At 36.0% G+C, this 22014-nt stretch overlaps 2 protein-coding genes across 8 annotated transcripts in view; both read right to left on the minus strand.

Annotated features, from left to right (window-relative positions):
- The window catches only part of LOC135696272 (acid-sensing ion channel 1C), a 32930-nt gene extending 26873 nt beyond the window's left edge, over positions 1-6057 (minus strand). Inside the window, exon 1 of the mRNA XM_065215619.2 lies at positions 5885-6057. Within this exon, the coding sequence (XP_065071691.2) occupies positions 5885-5909 (25 nt within the window). The 5' untranslated portion in view covers positions 5910-6057. The remainder of the gene's footprint in view (positions 1-5884) is intronic.
- Positions 6058-6930: 873 nt separating this feature from the next.
- LOC135696268 (uncharacterized) overlaps positions 6931-22014 on the minus strand; it is a 31840-nt gene continuing 16756 nt past the window's right edge. The window contains exons 1-6 of one of the 7 annotated variants that reach the window (XM_065215606.2): positions 21017-21193; positions 16256-16370; positions 15578-15646; positions 13733-13873; positions 10716-10778; positions 6931-10104 (exon numbers count right to left, since the gene is read on the minus strand). In XM_065215606.2, coding sequence (XP_065071678.1) covers positions 8907-10104; positions 10716-10771 — 1254 coding nt within the window. In that variant the 5' untranslated portion in view covers positions 10772-10778; positions 13733-13873; positions 15578-15646; positions 16256-16370; positions 21017-21193 and the 3' untranslated portion in view covers positions 6931-8906. Of the gene's footprint in view, positions 10105-10715; positions 10779-13732; positions 13874-14298; positions 14320-15577; positions 15647-16255; positions 16371-21016; positions 21194-22014 lie in introns of those variants that run through there. The other 6 variants (XM_065215608.2, XM_089112483.1, XM_065215607.2 and 3 more) reach the window with 6 other exon arrangements.

Here is a 22014-nt window from a genome sequence, read left to right on the forward strand (position 1 = left end):
AAGTTTTGCACCAATTGCGGTTTAATTTGCCAAAAAGCAAATTCAGAGGAACTGCTATGCAGCTCAGATCCGAAGCAAAAGCATACTAATGTACAAGACAGTGAAATTGAGATTGCTGGGTTTGATCTGTGTAAAAAGGATCGTGCCGAGGTTGCTGATGGGGGAGTTGCTGTTTACGTGCAAAAATTCAGAGTCACGAATACGGAGGAAGATTGTAGAAACAAAGAGAAATTGAGGAAGGTGGCCAAAAATTTGGAAACTTGAGGAAGTTGACAAATCTCTATAGCCTTAAAATTTTCAAAATACAGCCATAAAAAAGAAAAGAATCAAAACTAAATTTAAAAAACTGGAGGTTTTTTATTATGAATATGTTTGCTGAACTAGTTTGCACTGTGAAATTTAGGCATTAACGTCTTAAAATTTAGATATTTGAATTATACGATTTTTTGCTAATCGATATAAGTATTTTACTTACAATCGGTAAGTAAAGTAAGCAAAAATTTATAATTGAAAACAATTTACAAATTTATAGGAAGATTTTGAAAAAACAGAGTTACGAGGAGAGGAGATCAAGACTGGTCGTGTACCTCCTTTTCTGACCACTCCCATTTCAAACCCATTAAAATGAGGAAGGTTTTATAGTAAGACTTTTTTGGCCGGAGGAAGGTTAACATTTTTTCTGGATTCTTTAAAGATCTCGGACCAGTCACCGCAGAAAAGCATAAGCGTCAAATCTTGATTGGCTAGAAAGGAATAACCGCCATGGGAATCGTCATCAAACTAAACCAATAAGGTTGCGAGAAAGTCTTTGAGAAGCACGTTTTATCTACCAAAGCACTATGCACCAGTCTAAAAACGGGTGGGCTGAAAAAGGCGCGACAGAAAGTTTTTGAGACCACGCCATCTAGAACACCGGAAAACGCCCCTTTTTGAAAATACTTTCTTTTATTAAAAACGGTCCGACTCAGAGATATCATTTACCATAAAAATGGATAAAACTAGCTTGAAGATCATTAAACATCAAGCTAACCAAATCAGAAAAGTAAACTTTTCAATGTTGCCTTAGAGTAACCTTTTTAAAACTTTTCTAGCCTATTATTGCATTAAAATGTAGGGGGGGGGGGGGCAAGCCCTAGCTAGCCCAATGGCTGCGCAGTGCTTGTATCTACCTGAAGATTTCAATGACAGAATCAATGACATGCTTTCTAATGTCTGCTCAGAGAACAACGAAACTTTGTCAGTGGCGTAGATTAACGGTGGGGGGAGGGGGCAGGGCCAACGCCCCTTCACCAGTGCCCCTCACTTAGTATCAAGCTGGTGTTGTCGGAGATTTCATGAATACCCAGCAAAGCCTTATCAGAATTTTCTGTAAAAAAATAGCTTCGCGTCATGATATTTTATTTTCCATTTAACCTTGATCTTTTTATATTGACTTAACTTTGTGTTTTGGGATGGCGTAGTTGCCTGTTGGTGTGTGCTAAGGACGGAAGCTAGAACAAAAGCGACAATGTTTGGTCATGGTAAAGCAGAAAGACAGAAAATTGATTGCTTGGTTTGTAAGATGTCTTTCGATAAAGATTATAGAAAAAGCACAACAAAAAATACCACCGTGAAATGATGGCTCTGTCATTGTAACATTGAAAGTAAAGACCCTGTCAATTTTGGCAAAGAAAAAATCGAATTGAAATTTCACCATCAACGTCAAAAGAGTCAGACGAAACTAAATACTCAGGACAAGAATGCGAAGAAGATAGGAAGTAGATTGTGTGTCTCCCGTTAACACCATTGGCAAGAATGCAAAAATATTTTTCGATGACTTGAACGATTTGTCAAACTTTTATGATGATGATATCGAATCAAACGAAATTCTTTTGAAGCAGCATCGAAATGTGCATGCACTTCTTAAAGCTTGGTTCCCACTAGGCGAATAAGTGCGTTCATCTCTTAATCCTTGAAATGAATTAAAGATAACAGATAAACTACCGAGACATTCCCACTTGCAAAACTTAAACGTTCAACTAGCTGTATGAAGACAAGTCAAAATGAACCGCGAAACTTTGAAAAAGATAATTTGTTGAACTTTTCATGTCTAAGAAGGCTTCAAGTTTTGAAAACAAAATCAAAAAGCAAGTTCTGGGAATGTGAAATTTATAGAAAACGACAAGAACTTTGCTTTTTAATACACTTTTCGGCGAACTTTAAAGTGATCAAGAGTATTTTTTTCGGTATTTGCGCATGAGTCCAGAGAGATTTAGCCTAGTCAGAGCTAGATATAGCCAGAGTTGGATCTGGTATAACCGGTAATCAAAAAATCCGAAGCCACGTTCAGAAAACCAATTTAGGCCAAAGAAAGGCTAGCTTAAGGTTCTTGGCTTCTGGGGAGAGTCACAAAATCGACTTCATGCGTTGCTACGGTTGAAATTGCCTTGTTTTGGCTTAACATTTGAATCTTACTTGTTGGTTGATGAACGAAACATTCCTTAAATTTTTGGGCTTCTTTTATGTCTAAACGCTGAGATGAAATTTTTTGATCTTGGCGTTTAACTTTTCTGAGCGTTTAAGTGTGTTCATCTCCTCCAAGTTAAGCGCTCGGAGCATTCCCACTTGGCGTTAAACTTGAACGCTCAGAGATGAACGCACTTGAACGCACTTAGTCGCCTAGTGGGAACCAATCTTAATGCTTGGGAATTCTTTGAAGGGGAAATGATTCCGTGTGGTGATCATGAAAATGTACTTGTTTTTTAATAAAACATAGTTTAACAAATTAATCTGAGAGCACTGTCACGCTGCTGCAGATATCTTTAACACTGTCTGTTTTTCTTTGCAAATGATGAGAGAGCCTTTAGCTGCTTATAACGAGTCGAGACATATCTGCGAAGCGCAATATCGGAAAGCCACCTTTCAGATCTGGCAACAGTCGCAATAAATAGAGAGGTTGTACGGTACCTGATCTTACCATAAGAGAGCTTCAAAAGCTGTTCTCGACATAAAAAGCTAGGACGTTATTCTGATACTGAGTCAAGTACAGTGCTGTTTGCTTTATGCTTTTCTATTCTTTAATTTAACAGATATTTTCCTTTACATATTTTGTTGGCAAAAGCCTTGCAATATTTTCATTATTGCAATGATATATTTGTATCTTTTATAATTCCATTGATATTTGACTTTGATATTTGTCATGCTATAGATGCAAAAAGCTGTAAAATATCAGTCCAGGAAGCGCCAATCGCAATACAATTTTCTAAATGAAGAAATTATTTGGGATTCAGCAGATATTCACCCCACCACCAGAAATCCCTAGCTTCCCTTATTTTGCTCCAATAACGCAGAAAAAGGTTTGTGGCTTGCACTGTCCCTGGCGAACTCCAGAGATCGTATGACTAATAAAATCAAAAGATTTCCATCTAACAAAAACTAAGAATAAGGTAAAATAAAAAAAAAACTGGGAATTGTATAGGGAATATCAAAACAAAGTTAACTCGCGTTAACTCATGTACTAAGGTTGCTTATAACAAAATATCCAAAGAATAGAAATATTTGCCTATGAACAAATAGCTAGCTAATAAATTAAAACTAATTATTCCAAATATTTAGAAACTAATAAATTGCTAACATCATGCTCATTTTCAAACTATAGATAAAAATATCGAAAAACATTTTAGGCTAAACACTTTTCTTCAATTTGCTCAAAGTTTTAATTTTAGTTTTAAACAGGGCTTTTATCGATAATAGTACTCGTAGTACTGACATGGTTAACCCTATATAAGTATTATCTTATCATTATAAACATAAGTCTCACTCCAAGTTTTCAACCTTGTCTAGCCTAGGATCGATAAAAAGATATCATCTAGATATTCAACGTCTCTCATTCATAAAAAATCACCTAAAAGTGATATCGTCGTTTCGGTCCTGAAGCCGTCAAATGGTTGAGCTTATAATGTTAATTTATTGAAGTTGAGGCGATATTGTAAATAAAATCTTGCTATATTTCGCAAATTTCAAAGGCCAATCTTGCCTTGAATAATAAATGCAAAGATTGTGCGACTGAAAGTAACAGACAAAGTTTGTTTTCTAGCAGCTGATGTTTATGGTGTACGGGACCACTCAGCAGTACACAGACAAACGCAACGCAGGTTTGTTTTTTCCGTAAACATAAATAGGTGTTACAGTAACATTGAAGTAAACACGCTGCTCGTATTTTGCAGAGTTACAATAATAAAGAATTCGAACCTCTAAGGCGATTATTCTTATAATTATAGAGTTGGGTTTTCTCCATTTCATATAGGGTACGCCACAGCACCACTTGTCGATATAATACTCTTTAAGCAACAAGCCCGCTCCAGGCGTAGTTTAGACGTGTTGCAGAGAACAGGTCGTTTAGCTGAGTGATCCGATGGAGGAAAGAAAAAAGGGTCTCTCTTCCCCCTCCTCCACACACCCCCGCAGCCCTCCTCCACATACCCCGCACCCCTCTTTCTCGGTCAGCCTTTGACTCTCTAGAAACCTAGAAAACCAGGGTAGCCGTCTTTCGACAAGTGCGGTGTTCTGATCATTGTTTTTCTTTGAGTCAAAAATTTTTTGCAAAGCGACGATGGGGCGAGATGTATGATATGAAAACCCAGGAATGTTATGATCCGCTGGCAGCGCATATATTCCATACATTGGGGATTTACCAGGGGGGTATTGGGATGAATACTTGAGTACCAGACTCACTATATATAGAATAATTTAAAGTGAGTCTGGTAGCCAGGGTAGGGGATGAAACATCCCCCCCAATATTATGTTCTTCGATAAATTTAGCTTGCGCGCAGACTCAGAGTCTTCGATTAGATAAGTTAATCTTCGATTAGGTAGACAGTAGTAACAAATGATGCAGAAAAGTTCCTCTATTCATCTTCTTCTCTACTTCATCTTAGAGTTAAACACTTAATCAATCTCAAATGAGAGGTAATCACGTTTGATATGTGATGCGACGCAAACTCATCAAAGGGTTTTTCATTAGCTTAACACTATCAAGTTCCTTATTTTATCTTGATAGTATTGATAAGGAAAAAGTGAAGAAGAAAATTGGATCTGAGCAATATAGCAATTTCCTTTTTTTTAGCTTATGTTTCTTTTATTTGGTGATGGAACAAAACACTCTAACATTAATTTAAAGGTTTTGGCAAAAACGATCTAATAATCCCTTTCATGAAACAACAATTTTGCGTGGTCCCCAGCTCATGTTTGTGGTTGACTCATTGTGATGGTTGCACATGAAATGAACAAATTTTGCTTTATTTGCTGTTCCAGCTTACGACTATCGTTTTGCATCGGTATTTCAAAGGTACCCGTGCACCATAGTCATACACTGAAAACCTAATTAGCGGACACAGAGCCAACAACAGACACCCCCAGACAGCGTACGGCTTTAACGGAAAAAGAAACAAACAATTTTGCTCTGGATTGTCTTTCCCGAGACCAAAACCTCGTAAAGTTAGAAAATAATATAATGCAGTGATTTACATTTAAAACAGAAAGGTAGACACCCCTAATTTCAGTGGCACGGATAGCATTAAAAGGTCTAGCTGACCTTATTTCCATAATGGTTCCCTTAAAGGTGCTGGTTTTAACAGGAAAAAGAAACGACGGGAAAAACGATGATACAGGAAATTTTCACTGCTGTTAGTTACAAACCGGTCCTTAGTAGAAGATATATAGGCTATCTTCCTTTTTACTATGTTTTGAATGTCTTGCACATCTCAAGAAATGACTTTTATCTATGTGGAACAAATATGAATTAATAATCTTTTAAACTTGCATATACATTTAACTATATCCAAGAAAACTGATGTCTATAAAACAAATAAAAGCAATAAATTGAAACAGTTAGATGGTAACTCACTTGGTTTCAACCCGTTGAGCATCATGTTTGCTGGCAAATGCTGGAGTAATAAAACTTAGGCCAAGACGCGATCACAGTTCTGTCTGGCACAATGGTTGAATAAGAATGGAGAGAAATCCCTCGCAACTTTAAATGGACTGGAATACCGAATTCCAGTGGATTTCGAGGCATGGAAACAGCGTTTCGCGGGCAATATCTTCATTAGATTTGGCAGAATAAGTACAATGGGAAACTCGCCAAGCATTGCAAGAGGCGCTGATTTCACGGAGCCATCAGCGTGATTGAAATTAAAAATTTAAATTTTCTCAATAAAATAGGATAACGTGTAAACAATTGCCAGCTGATATGAAAACCTAATAAGCACTTTTGGGATGACATGCATAAAAATCCATGCGAAACTTTTAAATTTGAAGACTTTTAGGATACCTAGTAAAGGAGGGGGACATGGCCTTCATTTTGCTGAGGAAAAGCGGCTAGGATCTCGCACCCATAAAGTATCAAAGAAGTCAGAAAATTGTAAACAATTGTTACTTTGGCGGCAACTGTTGGTATATTTCATCCTCAGCCATTGAATAATGGCTATGTTTAAAAATCGGATTTTAACTCCTAGCCGTCTCGCAGATACCGAGACCATTTTCCTGCTAAATTCGTTTCATACCCTGGCGTAAAGAATTACCACTTTCAATTGATGGCAGCAAGTTCCATAGGTTTTTGAACACGTGAGAGAAAGATGTCTTACCTGAGAAAAAGCAATGCACTGGATTCAAAAAGAGACAGAAAGAATTAAACTCAAGCATCCTACAAAGATGATACCCACAAGAGTTTATCCTTTTGATAGAGACAGTCTAAGTTTAGAGCGTATCTGAACTCTAAACAGGAACTCGTATGGAAAAATTGCCCATACAGATTTAAGTCGATCTATATAACAAGAAGACGGGGATATTAGAATAGAAAAGAGGTAGATCGTTGGGGGAGAAAGACCCATAGAAAGACTATAAAATTAATAGTCATTGTCATTAAGTGTATATATATAAGGTACTATATAATGACAGGTTTATTGATGTTAGAATCTGACATTTTGACATCACGTTTAAGCAGTCCTAGCAAGTATTTTCATCATAAGAGCAGCGATACATGGGAAAGTTATTGTACAAAGATGTTACGAGAACATACATTCTTTCGGCTTGAATAATAATACAACTCTGTTATCAACAGTCTAAAGTTGTTTTACAATTATACAATAGCATTATTAGCAAAAAATCAAAATGAAGAATATACTAAAAACCGCACGTAAGAACCATTTTTCCAAATAGATCTATAGAATTGAATGACCCATAATCAAAATAAAACATTCGCATTAAATCTAAAGAATCCACCATAATTAACATGAATGAAATTAATTGATTATAAGCTCCAAGAAGAACAAATTCAACTTGAACATAAAAAATTTACATAATCTTACATATCAAACATAAAATTTGAAATAAGTAACGTCAAAATGAACAGCATTATGACAAATTCAATAAACGAAAGATTGTACTAACAATGTCGAGTCTTAGTACAACTGGAAGATTTCACGCTCACAGAATGCAAGATAAATCATTATAGTGAGAAGAGGGGGGTTACGTCAACATCTTATTTACTCATCAACCAAATAATTTAGTTTATATAATGAGACAAAAGACTAACAAAGGTACTTTGGACCACTTTAACAAGCATGTTGACCCTGAGTTCCAGAAAAGGTTCTTATTTGAATAACTCAGAATGGTTTAACTTTCTATTTTTCATCGCCTCCTCTCCGCATCGAGGCTCGCTGTGCAGAGCACAGTTATTACGTTCTGATTAGAGATGTTTTCCTATTGGCTATTCCAACTCGATGCTACAAGGAGGCTCGAAGAACTCAAATCGGAGTTCGCCGAGTCTCCTCCAATTAGGATTTCTCAGTGTGGCCATCAATAGTACAAACAATTTACACAGGATTTGAAGTTGCAAAATGCTGTCATTAAAACAACTGTAAAATGCAAATAGACAAAAAATAAAAGGTACTCATTGACTAAGAACATATCTGTGCTAAAATGAAAAAAATGTAGGTTCTTATACACAGGTTTTTACTATTCATGGCAAATACATTTATAAATAAATCGAATCAATATATATGTGAATTGTTAAATTTAGCCGCAGGTTAAGCTTCCATATGCGCGAGGAAAAAAATAATTACATACCAAAAATGAGCATCTACAATACCAACATTTGTAGCTGTTTTTTGGATCATACATATATATACATGAAATATACAAACGGAAGAAGAGGGGTCCGATTGCTTCGGACTTTAAGCTGAGGGGGGCCAGAAACGTGAGGATGAGCCTTTTTGCAATGTTTGGATAAGCTATATCAAAATTGAATATATTTCAGTTACTGTGGCCGGGATTATAACTTATTTTTGATGACGTCATCAATAGCCTCACCTAGATAAGCTACCTGCCTCGGGCCTGGAGGAAGCTGTCACATGACTGCACATTATAAAAATCAGTTTATAACCGGCTCCAATTAGAACCACATTTCAATAAGAACAAACAGTTTGCAATGAAAACTCACATGAATTTCGAAGAGAACAGTTAAGGTTTGATCAATAGACTTAAATCGACAGGAAAAGTATTAAGCTAAGAAAGAAATCTGAGAAAAAAACGTGACTCAAAAACCTTTGTACTGGGAATCCAATTTTTCAAATTAATTTATATTCAGTCTCAGAAAGGTTTATAGTGTCTTAAAAAACCTTATGCCCTAGCTACCGAATATTTTGCATTAAGCACGAAATCTTAAAGCCGATAAACTGTGCCTAATTTTTTATAACATTAAGCAGAAAAAGAAGCGCAAACATGACCGCTGGAAGCTCTTAAAAAAATTTACACGATACATAGCATATCAAACCAAAAATTCTAACAAAAAGCAACTAATTTCTTAGATCTATATCACTTTTAAGGGCCAGCTGCAAAGTCAGCATGCTTTCATTAGAGATACAGTCTCAATATACTATTTTTACAGATTCTATAGCTATAGAGAAATCACCTTCATTGAAGTCCGGATTTGGTTTCCCATCATCACACAATTTGCTAACGAGAAATCCAATGGCATCCACAGCTGTCGTGTCAACCTTTCCTTGATCGGCCAACACATGACCAAACATTGTTGGCCAGAATGTAGATATATGCAGAAAAACTGGCACAAATTCAGAAGTTGGAGGCAACATGATCTCAGATTGATAGTTGAAAGCACGCATCTTCTTGACAGAAACAAGCTGGAATTTGAAACGCTGAACCTTCTCAGCTAGATTCTTGGCCACAACTGTAAACCCAGCGCAGCTTTTAAGGGCATCCCTGAGCTTTTCCACATTGCTAGGGTGGAACTTGATGCTAGCAAAGCCACCACTACTTTCTGTGGATACAGAGCCACAAAATTCTGCCACATCATCTTTAAGCTTCAGTTCCGAACTGCTCTTTCCCCCCATCACTGTGTCGTTCAGTATTTTGGGTGTAAATGTCATCAATGTTTCGTTCTTTTTCGTGAAGTCAAGCAGGAATTCTTCCTTCTTTTTAACTTCATCTACAGGCGTAGATTCAAGAAGCTTTTTGTGCATTTCGGGCAGTCGAACCTCATCGTAAACATAATCGAGGGCTTTCCTCAAGGCAAATACTTGTGTCCCTCGCTTGTCTTCATCCCCGTCAACTTCTAACGCACTTTTGACCATGGATTTTGACTCGTTGGACAAGGTTGCTACGCCCAGGATGTCTTTTGCTAACTTGTGGTATAAGTCCCGCTGATGCTCTTCACGTTTGTCACCACGCAAAACCATACCCAGGCTTATGGCATTACTGATAGCAAGATGTATTGGGTTGAACTTGGCATCTTTTACTCCGCAGTACATATCAACATACTCGTCATACACCACGTCCAAGGCATGACGCAGATTCCAAACTGCATCACTCTGATTTTCGCACTCTGAACTGGTCGTCAATCCATTTTCCAGCTCTTCTACTAGATGCTGGGGCATTCTGGTGAGTTTTTTGTCCCGGAGCGCTATCTTGATGGTATTCTTGTAAAGAGTTGCACACATCTGTAGCTTACCACATTTGAACGCGTTACTTCCTGATGCCATTGTCGATCGAACATTTGTCATCATTTTCAAGACAGCACGGTCTTGTGGGTTAGAATGGAACGACTGCCTATAATAGATTCATAAAAGAATTGAAGACCAAAAAATTTCTACGAACCAAAAAAACCGAACTGAATAACATTAACTCAGTAAAAGTAATTTAATAACTGCTCGAAAATCAATAGATCAAAGATTTAATCAAGCTTGAAACTTTAAAGAGACTTGGTATAGAGTTCTAAAGTGATGACGTCACAAAAATATATTTTTAGAATTTTTAAATTTGGATCCCATAACCTGAAAGAGCATCATGAAATGCCTCTAAATGTGCAAAATAAGGCAAGTGTGTTACGAATTGGCAGAGATATGGTCACATGTTTATTGGTTCTCTCCCCATCAAACCTCTGTATTTTGGTCTCTGTTCATAACTTTATGATCAGAGCCAAAATAACAGTGATTCGCTAGCAAAAATCAAATCTTTCATTAGCCATATCTCAACAGATTTTAGACATATTTGGCCAATTTTGCGTATTTGAAAGTATTTCATTATGATCTTTTACGCTATGTGGTTAAAATTAAAAAATTCTAAAAATTGGTTTTGATGACGTCACACTTTAGAACTCTATTGTAATAATACTCACGCCATCGCTTAATATCGTTCATAAAGTTCAACAGAATACTTACCCTGGTTTGTTGGCATATTCGTCTGTAAAGTTGACTAAATTATTTTCTTGCAGCATGATTAGCCTGTTGTAATCGAAAGAATTCAAATTTTAAATATTTGTTCACCGTCAGAAATTTAGTTTTACAACAGGTAGATTTGGTTTGCAATTTATGCACTAAACACAAGCACATTGGATTCATGTCAAACACAAAAGCCATTTTCCAATTCGAGCACTTTTGTGCCTAACCATGTCATAGAGATTTGAAAAACTGTGCTTCACAAAAAAAGATGAAATTGTTCTTGTCATTAATAATTTAATGATGATGTGGTGTTTGCCATGCCAGTTTGATATCTTTAATGTCCAATCAGAGCATCTACGTTAAACTATGTTTCGCTTGTGATGTGATGTGATGTTATGTAACGATTATTATGTTTTGTTCCTCATCTTATTATATGCTATGCTATGCTATGCTATGCTATGCTATGCTATGCTATGCTATGCTATGCTATGCTATGCTATGCTATGCTATGCTATGCTATGCTATGCTATGCTATGCTATGCTATGCTATGCTATGCTATGCTATGCTATGCTATGCTATGCTATGCTATGCTATGCTATGCTATGCTATGCTATGCTATGCTATGCTATGCTATGCTATGCTATGCTATGCTATGCTATGCTATGCTATGCTATGCTATGCTATGCTATGCTATGCTATGCTATGCTATGCTATGCTATGCTATGCTATGCTATGCTATGCTATGCTATGCTATGCTATGCTATGCTATGCTATGCTATGCTATGCTATGCTATGCTATGCTATGCTATGCTATGCTATGCTATGCTATGCTATGCTATGCTATGCTATGCTATGCTATGCTATGCTATGCTATGCTATGCTATGCTATGCTATGCTATGCTATGCTATGCTATGCTATGCTATGCTATGCTATGCTATGCTATGCTATGCTATGCTATGCTATGCTATGCTATGCTATGCTATGCTATGCTATGCTATGCTATGCTATGCTATGCTATGCTATGCTATGCTATGCTATGCTATGCTATGCTATGCTATGCTATGCTATGCTATGCTATGCTATGCTATGCTATGCTATGCTATGCTATGCTATGCTATGCTATGCTATGCTATGCTATGCTATGCTATGCTATGCTATGCTATGCTATGCTATGCTATGCTATGCTATGCTATGCTATGCTATGCTATGCTATGCTATGCTATGCTATGCTATGCTATGCTATGCTATGCTATGCTATGCTATGCTATGCTATGCTATGCTATGCTATGCTATGCTATGCTATGCTATGCTATGCTATGCTATGCTATGCTATGCTATGCTATGCTATGCTATGCTATGCTATGCTATGCTATGCTATGCTATGCTATGCTATGCTATGCTATGCTATGCTATGCTATGCTATGCTATGCTATGCTATGCTATGCTATGCTATGCTATGCTATGCTATGCTATGCTATGCTATGCTATGCTATGCTATGCTATGCTATGCTATGCTATGCTATGCTATGCTATGCTATGCTATGCTATGCTATGCTATGCTATGCTATGCTATGCTATGCTATGCTATGCTATGCTATGCTATGCTATGCTATGCTATGCTATGCTATGCTATGCTATGCTATGCTATGCTATGCTATGCTATGCTATGCTATGCTATGCTATGCTATGTTTTGTTATATTAGGTTACGTTTTGCTTTGTTATGTTATGTTATGTTATGTTATGTTATGTTATGTTATGTTATGTTATGTTATGTTATGTTATGTTATGTTACGTTATGCTATGTTTTGTTATATTAGGTTACGTTTTGCTTTGTTATGTTATGTTATGTTATGTCATATTATGTTACGATTGCTATGTTTATTATCTATGTTATGTTATGTAATGTTTTATTATGAAATGCTATGTTATGTAAAACTTTCAGCTTTAATGAATGTGAGGTTATAAGAAACAATTGCAAAACAGAAAAGCACAAAAAGCAGGCAGGTGAGCATGAAGAATCTATCAAGCTGGTAGAAAAACAAAAACTCAAACCAAGTTCAGAACTTCTTGCAAGATCCGCGACTTACTGTTGCTTCGGGGAAGGGATTCTAAAATGAGCCCAAGGAGGATTACGACAAAAAGGTCAACAGTTGTCCAGAAAGTCTCGCTGTACTAGAAGTGTTTTAGTCTCAGAAAAAGAGAAGCTAGGCGTTCAACTTGGGCCTAAGAGTTATTAACAGTTGATTATCTAACCGAAAAAGCACGGAAAACAGAAACAAAACATACCAAAGCACTTTTTGTCTGACAAACCTATCCTCAAATTTTGCTAAATCAAAGGCTTATTTGATGATTTATTTCAAGGGTGAAAAATTAGTTGTAGCTTAGAGAACTTTAAACTACAATCGATAAAGGTTATGCTTCTTTTGGAACGACTGGTTGCGATAAAGAAACAGTGTGACAGCTGCAAGGAGGGAGTTATCGAATTGAAAATGAATGACCATTCAATACGCAAGTGTACCTCTACGAAGAAGGCTGTTATCGAATGGAGAATGAACGGCCATTCAAAACGCAAATGTACCTCTACAAGGAAGGTTATTATCGAATAGAGAATGAAAGGCCATTCAATACGCAAGCAAATTCATATCAACGAAGTTTTGATTGGTGCCTACATGATAGAGTATGATATAAAATATATAAGAAAACATACAGAAAATATTCTGTTAACATAAGTTTTATCATTATTTCATATCCTAAATATTTTTTAAGCATTCGTAGAAACAAAGTCCAAAAAGCTCTTACTCGTCCATGACAAGTAGTAACGAAAATTACTGTTTACCGGTCTGTCATAAAGTGCAGGATGCCATATAGGCAGAGCTGTTCATGCTTTTGGTGTATAGAGCTGGACGGTTCTAAGCTGCTACTCCGAGTTTTACACTTAATGCGATCATCAGGCAACAATTGAGAAGTTTAATATAAGAAAAGACCAGCTGAATTTAACGTAGAAACGTGATTACCTGGCAATTCAACGACACAGGATTATAGGCCAGAAGCAAGCAGCAATGTCCGAACTGATATCCACAGGAGAATGTATTGAAATGATTAGGATCAAAGCTACACAAAACGTGATAGCTAGATGGTAAGTTATGCAACTGAACCTACAACAGGTGGTACTTTGATTACGATTCACTGCGTGGTTATTGCGATTCACAGGGCAGAAATGATGATTTTGTTTTTGGAAAAAATGGTTTATGGTTTATCTCATCACAGAATCAACAAACACTCGCGAGAATACATTAATGAGAAATATGTTTTTAGAAAAGAGATGCGAGATTTGAAAATATAAAAAACACGATAAAATACGAGATTTTAAAGATTTGTTTTACGAAAGATGAAACATCTCCTATATCGCGTTCATACATAAATAATCATCAAAGATTTTTAAAAGCTTTTCAGAAGCCATCGGTAATGCAAATGATAAATAACGTAATCAAATTGTTCTAAGTAAGAAACTCCCATTGAAGGGATTTCTTTCAAGCTAGCAAAGAAAACCGTACCAAAATTTAGCTGGCAGGGTACGGACCTGCTTATCAGGGCTCATTAATAATATTTTGTGCCTGTGAGTGCAAAGCCAAGTAAAAATATGCCTGCAAGTAAAATAGGTTGCAATTTATAGTCAGATATTGATAAATCGAGAACCTCCCTGTTACGCTCAGTACTGTTACACCAACTTACACCAAAAGCAGATGCCATATCAATATCATCATGAACTACATGTTACTACACGTAAAACTGACTAAATGCTACCATCGTTACATTTTGTTCATGCGTTACAAAAAAGGGAATGACCCAGTTTCTATCAAAGGGTCGTTTTGGGTTGTCAAGTAGCCTTATCGCTGTTATCGATTTTATCAAATAAAGACATTTTCAGTAAAAACGCTGTCCGATATTTTGAACGCTTTACTTTAAACGGAGCAGTTTAGTTTACAACACTTCTTTCAAAGTTTCTGAATTTTAGGACGTTGCTTTCGCTTCGTTGGCAAAAGTTGCAAGAATTTCGACATTACACTGGGTTTTTCTCATTTCAAAGATATAAAAAATAGCCATGAAAGATCCTATTCCCCAATTACTTTCGTTGAAATGTCTTGTTAGAAAAGGATACATACAATCTTAAAAGGATACTTTTTATAATAAGACGTTTATCATACTTACTTTAATATGAAAATGCTTTCACTCCAAAAATTGAAGAAATAGAGGCTCGTTTGTGTTGTCACAAATTTTCGAAAGTTTTTTTATGAATTATTTGGAGGTGTACCATTAAATTTTGCTCAAATACATCAGAAATCGATAGCCACCAGATTCAAAAGCATGAAGATTTTAACTTAAAGGAATGTGCTTTTTTCAGCCAACTATGCACGAATGAGTTTTACAAGTCGTAGCATAATACTCTGAGAAAAAAGCGATACTATGCAAGAGATCTCTTCCACCAAGAGATAAAAGATGAAAAGAGACAAACAGGCAACTTGATTTGAGAGTCAAATGGCGCCTTTAGAGTGAGGACCTTCTGTCATTTTGGTAATGAAGACTTTCTACTACTACCTTTTATATTTCATTTGACTGTTCAATTTCAATACCAAGAAAGCTGTTTAAAGAAAGCATGACTGTAACACAATAGAGGTAAATAAAAATCGATTCAGAAATGTGCCTGCAGAAAGTCCTTGCGCACTTGCACAGATTAATGAGGTCTGCTGCTTATACGCATTTTTAAGAAGATACTAAGATACTTTACACGATTGCTTACAAACCAAAGTGTTAGAAAGATCCTATTTAGCAAGAAAATAAAAAACAAGAGCGGAACTTACCGTAACGTACGAGCAGAACAAGTTACCAGTCACAGTGATGGCTTCTTTCTGTTATCGATGGAGTTTCAACTAGAAATAGTTACTTTATATTATGTCATGTTATGTTTTGTACATCATGTTATGTTATGTACATCATGTTTTGTTATGCCATCTTATGTTATGTTATGCTATATCAAATTTTGTTAGTTCATTTTCTTATTTTTTGTTATGCCATTTTGTGTTATGTTATGCTATTTCATATTATGTTCCGTCATTTTAAAAACATAGTTTATAATAACATAACAATATTATTGTAAGCTATGCTTTGTTGTGCTGTTATGTTTCTATGTTGTTTCTTTATATTGCCTGTAAACGATTTTATTCATATGAATTGGAAGAGGATTTGTTGTCTTACTTTTTTGTGTCATTTTTATCTAAAAAATTAGCTCTTCAGCCCTTGGAGATTCAAGAAAATTTTATATATATATAAAAATAGTAAAATAAACAAATAAATTAAGAAACAGGTAATTAGTTCTTAACTTTATTACTCTATGGTAAAATGAATATGTTTGGCCATAGGGGTGTCCGGGACTATTTCTCAATATAAGCCATGTCTAACAAAAATTACTACCTGCGTGTAGTCATATACAGGCATTGACTGACGATGGTTCTTAACTCAAAATAATTCATATATCTCACCTCCGGGCGATATTCTTCTTGATAAAAAATCAGAGTCAAGAATCTTTTCAACAATATCTAAAACGTTTTTTGTAACATATATTCCAATGCTTTGGCTAAATGGCCGAGTAGCTTTCTGCAATGAAAAGAAGCAGAAGATCAATCATCTTTGAAGAATTTTTTTTATTGCCAAAGCTAATGCAAGCGGCAAGAGACGAATGAACTAAATTTCATGCGCTATTTAATGTATATAACAGGACGGTTCTAAGTTGCTACTAAAAATTTCACAAAATATTGGAACAGAAGCCTGATGATCGCATAAAGCGTGAGCCTCAGAATAGAAAGTTAAGGCTGGTTTTCATATAACGTATTTCGACGTACTAGAACTGTCTTGTTCTTTACATAAAATGCGAGTACAGCTCTATGTCTACAGCATTGACAGACCGAATAACAGTAATTTTCATAAACTATATTATAAGTACCTTAGTAAATTCAGGTGAAGTGATGGTAAAATTTCCATAGAACCTTCCAAATTTTACGTTATTGCACAGTTGCTTTGTTCCAGTTGTCTTATTACATGCATTATTTTATACGAAACAAAGCCTGGGGTTAGTGCTTATATTCTAACTTTCATTAAATGATTCTTAGTGTCGAGCTTTCGTAAGGATATTTCAAATATCAATTGCTAAAGAGAAACTTTTAGAATCACAATAACTTAAAAGTAAACAAGAGATATAAAACCTAATAAGTAGTTCTTTTTTCTATTATCTATGTACTTTAGTACTTTACTCTGTCTATGCCAATTGAGCACAGAATAAGCACATAATCGTCGAAAAGAAAAATTTTAATATCATCTTCTAAGGAAGGGTTTGCAAGCAGTTTTTTTTAAAGTCGAGGTTCATCCATAAAAGGTGTTTTAATGTTTTAGTTGCCGTACACGAGAACGGTTTGAAAAAGATCCTCAGCCATTTGAGTTAACTTAGACAGTTTCCTATTAAAGAAAACACGAGCATTAAAGAAATAATGCACAGATGCTGTCCTTCAGCTGCTTTATTACTTTTCAACCACCTGCCTACTGATAGATAGTGGGCACAAGCAAACAGACAGATCCACATATAACTGTTTTGTCAATTATCATGCTGAAATATAGTTCTTTGAAGTTAAATACAAAAACATTTCCTGCACGCAATTGTGTTACTTAATCTTTGAACTAATTGTTTTTATGAAGGAAAAAGATCAAAGCTTTAACTGATTGATTTCCTAAAAAACCTGTGCAATGCTTGATCTTAAAGGTTGTCAAAACAAACTAAACATTTGTTTTTGAATGGATTCCTGTACCTGCAGCAATGCATGCTCCTAGAAAGAGCCCACTAAAATCACATCAAAAGGATTCTTTTACTTTAAGCTAGAAAAACTAGAAAGTGCAAAAGTTTTGGCTCGAAAATGTTTGCCACACACTTAGCATAGTGTTGCAACCAACTGATAACAATTTGCATAGTTTTTACATCAAAATTTTGAAAATGACTGTAAAAAAACAAATAAGTTGAATTTCCTTGGTTGACATGCTCCCTAACTTGATAATATATGTGATGCGAGTTATGGACACGAACATGGCTCAAAAGTAAAAAGTGTGAGTCAAGTTGTTGTTTTTCAGTTGTTGTATATTGCTAAAAAGAAATTTAAAACAGACAGTGATGAGACATCTGTTGAAATGAATTTACAAAAGAAGTATGGATGGGAGTACCTTGAATCAAAACACCAAACTAGCAGGACGTTTTCAGTTCTTATGAAGAAAGCAAATTATAATCGTGTCTTACATAATCACACCATAGCACTGCATGAAATTGAAAGAAAAGATGAGCTGCCCCACAAAAATGAAGATTGTAGCATGTTGCTTGAATCATATGTATCAATTGATAAGCTCAACCTTTCTGTTATGAAGGAAGATTAGATCGCACAAGGAAACATTTTCTACAACTAAAAAAATTGCACAGTATGGAAACAGTGGCATAGCCGGGGTTGGAAGATTGGAGGGACAAAGAAGAGATACACAGGAGGGGGTGCAGGGGTTTACCCCCAGGAGAACTTTTGCTGACCACACTCATAAGAATTTGGGAAAATGCCTAATTTTGTAAATGCATTTGAAGCTATGGCTTTTTCTACGTGGCAAAAGTTGGCTAATCAAACACAATAACCGTCAGTTGTAGCTTTTTGTTGCTGATCACATTATACAATTGTCTATTTCCTTCACAATTCCTCTAATATTCTGAATTGTATCAGGCGAGGAAGCTCTACATGTAAAAACTGATTTTCCAAAGTTGCAAGCAAATATATAAAAATAATAAACAGTGTTCTTGAACAAAGTCCATTTTACTAGAAGCAAAATCCCTGATGAGCATTAATTTCAGAATCCAGTTTTTAACGATTGAAGCGCTTTAGTATATTAGTTTCTATTTAATCGAGAGTGTATAAAGAACATGAAGGACTTTTATATGTAAACCCTAAAACGAGGGAAAATTTTAAAACATTCCTTAGTGGTACAGAAGAGACACCCTTTAGTTTAGCTGAAAATACATCTCTGTACTAATTTTATTGCAGATTTGCACTTTTCTCAGACACCAGTCTTCTAAGCAAATGGGGGCAGCTGCCCCCTGCCCCCTCACTACTCTACTTCATGGAAATTTAATCTTGTTCTGCAAAATGTTCACAGTCTAAAGGACAAGTTTAGTGGATAAGAAGTACATGAGGCACCAAACAAAGTCTCAGCCAAAGCTACAGCCATGGAAAAAAGACAAATACCTACTGTCAGGGGAACACATAGACTGAGACAAAAACTGTTATGAAATTGATAAAAGAGCAAGAAAACATTGGCATAAAGCCTTATAGTACATCAAAAGAACTGACAAAATGCATGCACTATCCTCAGCACCAAAGATGGCCCAAGTAAAAGCAACACCACCATTTCACTGCAGTTTTCAAACTTAAAGGTTCATATCAACACATCCCATTCAGGGTCCAGTTGTCACATAGAGAAAGCAGAGGATGCAAAGATTTGTTGGCATAGGGAAGCTGTGAAGTTCAAAAGTGCAAAGGAAACTAGGCTGGTACTAAGATCTACCTGGAGGATGCTTTACAGAAAGGGAAGAACAAACAGTGACTTAAATACCAAGCGGTCTAGAAATGAAGTAAATGTAAAAGCTTTCAACCCTCCTCCAGCCATCATCATGAAGGAAATGCAGCAGTGTGGCAACACCCCTGTCGCCAATTTGTAGGGTGTGCTATATAGAGGATGAGATGCCAGTAACAACAGAAGTTTATTCCTTTTGGTTACTATTCTAGATCAACATTTACCAGACAATCGTTACAATAGATTGATATTTTATTCCAATCAACACCATAAGAAGACATTGTCTAGAATGATTCACGAAAATTGCAAAAGTCAACATAAGGAACAACGTAAAAGACATTTTCAGAAAATTCTTAAGGTATTTCAACTTGGATTGAAACTGGAGGATGGGGGGGGGAGGGGCAATTTTTTCAAGTTGATCTATTTGCTACCTGCATCTTTTCTTATCACTTTTACTGTATCAATTAATTGTGATATATTTCAAATTGTATGTAGAGAATCTAAATTATCATGTGAACTGAACTGACACTAAACTGAGTTCTAGGAGCAAATTATTTGCTGAATGATCTTTAACTAGGTCAACTCATTGTCAATCAACAACACAAGGGTAAAGACATCACAAACAAGGAGATCGCAACTGGAGTGCACCAAGGACATGTGTCCCCAACTTTTGGAAAATATCCTTTTCTGCCTCTTTGAAAACTGCCTCTTTTACTGTAACAAGGTGTACCATCTTATCTGTGACCCTCCAACTTTGGAATGCTTTAGAGAATCACAAAGCTACGCACATATGAAGTTGAATAGCCAATAAACCTAATACATGAAAAAGCACCAAAACTAGCTTATGATACCAGCCTTTTTTGAAGACATTATAAAATTAGACAGAGCAATTACAATGCATCAGAAAAATATTCAGGTAGTTGCAAGCCAAATCTCCAAAATTCAAAAAAATGAGAATCCAAGCTTCATGAGCAGGACCATAAAGAGGGGGGGGGACGGGAGGTAGTAAATTACCCTAGGGGCCTCAAGGTCTAGGGGGCCTCATAAAGTAATAGATTCCATTAATAGAATAGAATTAAGCAAACATAACAAATGTATGCCTAAAAAAGTTCTGAATGATTGCAAGAAAATGACTGCAAAAAATATTCTAAAATGTATTTTGAGGCAATCTAGAGGGCATGTTCACACAATTTTGCTTTGTTCGCAGGGGCCCCTGTCTTTAGGTTTTGCCCCAGGACCTCTCAGCAGCACTGTTAATATTATTAAAGATATTTTCAGCCTTTTTAGGACTTCATATAATGCCACTATGTGGGGGGGGGGCATTTTTTATATAAAGATTCAACGTTGACCACAATTCCCAACGGCTCTTATGCTTCTATCGTTCTTTTTTGCTCAAAAATAATAGATGATTTCTGTAAACTTCCGCTGACAAATTATCGTAGGTCTCCCACCGCTAATTACTGTAACCTATTGCTATTGTCACAATAGCGGATAGAAGGGTAACCTTACGGCGCACATATGCGCCGATCTAGCCACTGAAGATGCCTTTTCTAAATTTCTGCCCCCCCCCCCCCTTGTCCTTTATTGGCTCCGGCATCCCTGGTCATATTACACATAGGCCTATTATTTAATCAAAATACAAAAATATGGATTACCTCGAGTAAACCTAGCCGAGCTCACGCATTCAGCTACCTTTCATATATTTGCTGAACGATATGTGGTTTCCTTCTTTTATGCATATTCTAGGCCCTCCAGGATGTTATTTGGTCAACCTATGTTTTCAACACAAAAGCAGCAATAATAAGATAGGCAATTTATAGATAACGAGCCTCGAGGCATGCGCAAAACGAAGAGTTTTTGAGTGATGACGTCACGGTATTATAGATGAATTATATATATTTTGCTAACTGCATAAAAAACCCTAATTATACATTAAAAAACCCTAATTATAACATCCTGTATTATTTAATTATGTTATTTGTCTACACAATTCGAAAGCTTAGATTATACTGCTCATTTTGTAGGCAAAATATCTTCCAAAAGTGGAGACGTCATAAAAATATATAGTGATTCAATTTAGGCCATTGAATTATTCCATACAATTGCTTTCCATACAATTGCTAATCATTGCTTTTTCTAAATACCTACGCAATTCTACATTCATTGTTCTCTATGCTAATTACACCTTATTTCAACCTAATCCATCACACCATTGTTAGCCGTCAAGTCCATCCTTTCCTTTGTTTATCGCTTAATTAAATTTGCTAGTTTTCTAAATCAATACACACTTTTGTAAATAATAGTCAATCAGTAGAAATCACGTTAAATATAGCCTGCGTGCAGACTCGAAAATTGAAAAGAGGAGAGAAAGTATAGTCTGCGCAACAGAGCCGCTTTTCTTGTTCGCTGACATCAACATTTTATTCTAAGTCGTTTAATGGATATTATAGTCAATCATCGATCGATGTTCCGATGAACACTAAAAATATACTTTTAGAATTTTTTGTGTAACGTCGGATTCCTTTTAATTGTTTTGCAAATCTATCATTACCATTAAGCCTTGGCCAAACTGGACAACATTGTCGGGCGATATTCACAAATTCATAATGTTGCTCAAATGTTGTCCAGTTTGGCCACCATGTCGGCCGACAAA

The sequence above is a fragment of the Rhopilema esculentum genome, chromosome 14 (assembly GCF_057945365.1).
Source record: "Rhopilema esculentum isolate cy_ngs chromosome 14, ASM5794536v1, whole genome shotgun sequence".
NCBI lineage: Eukaryota > Metazoa > Cnidaria > Scyphozoa > Rhizostomeae > Rhizostomatidae > Rhopilema > Rhopilema esculentum.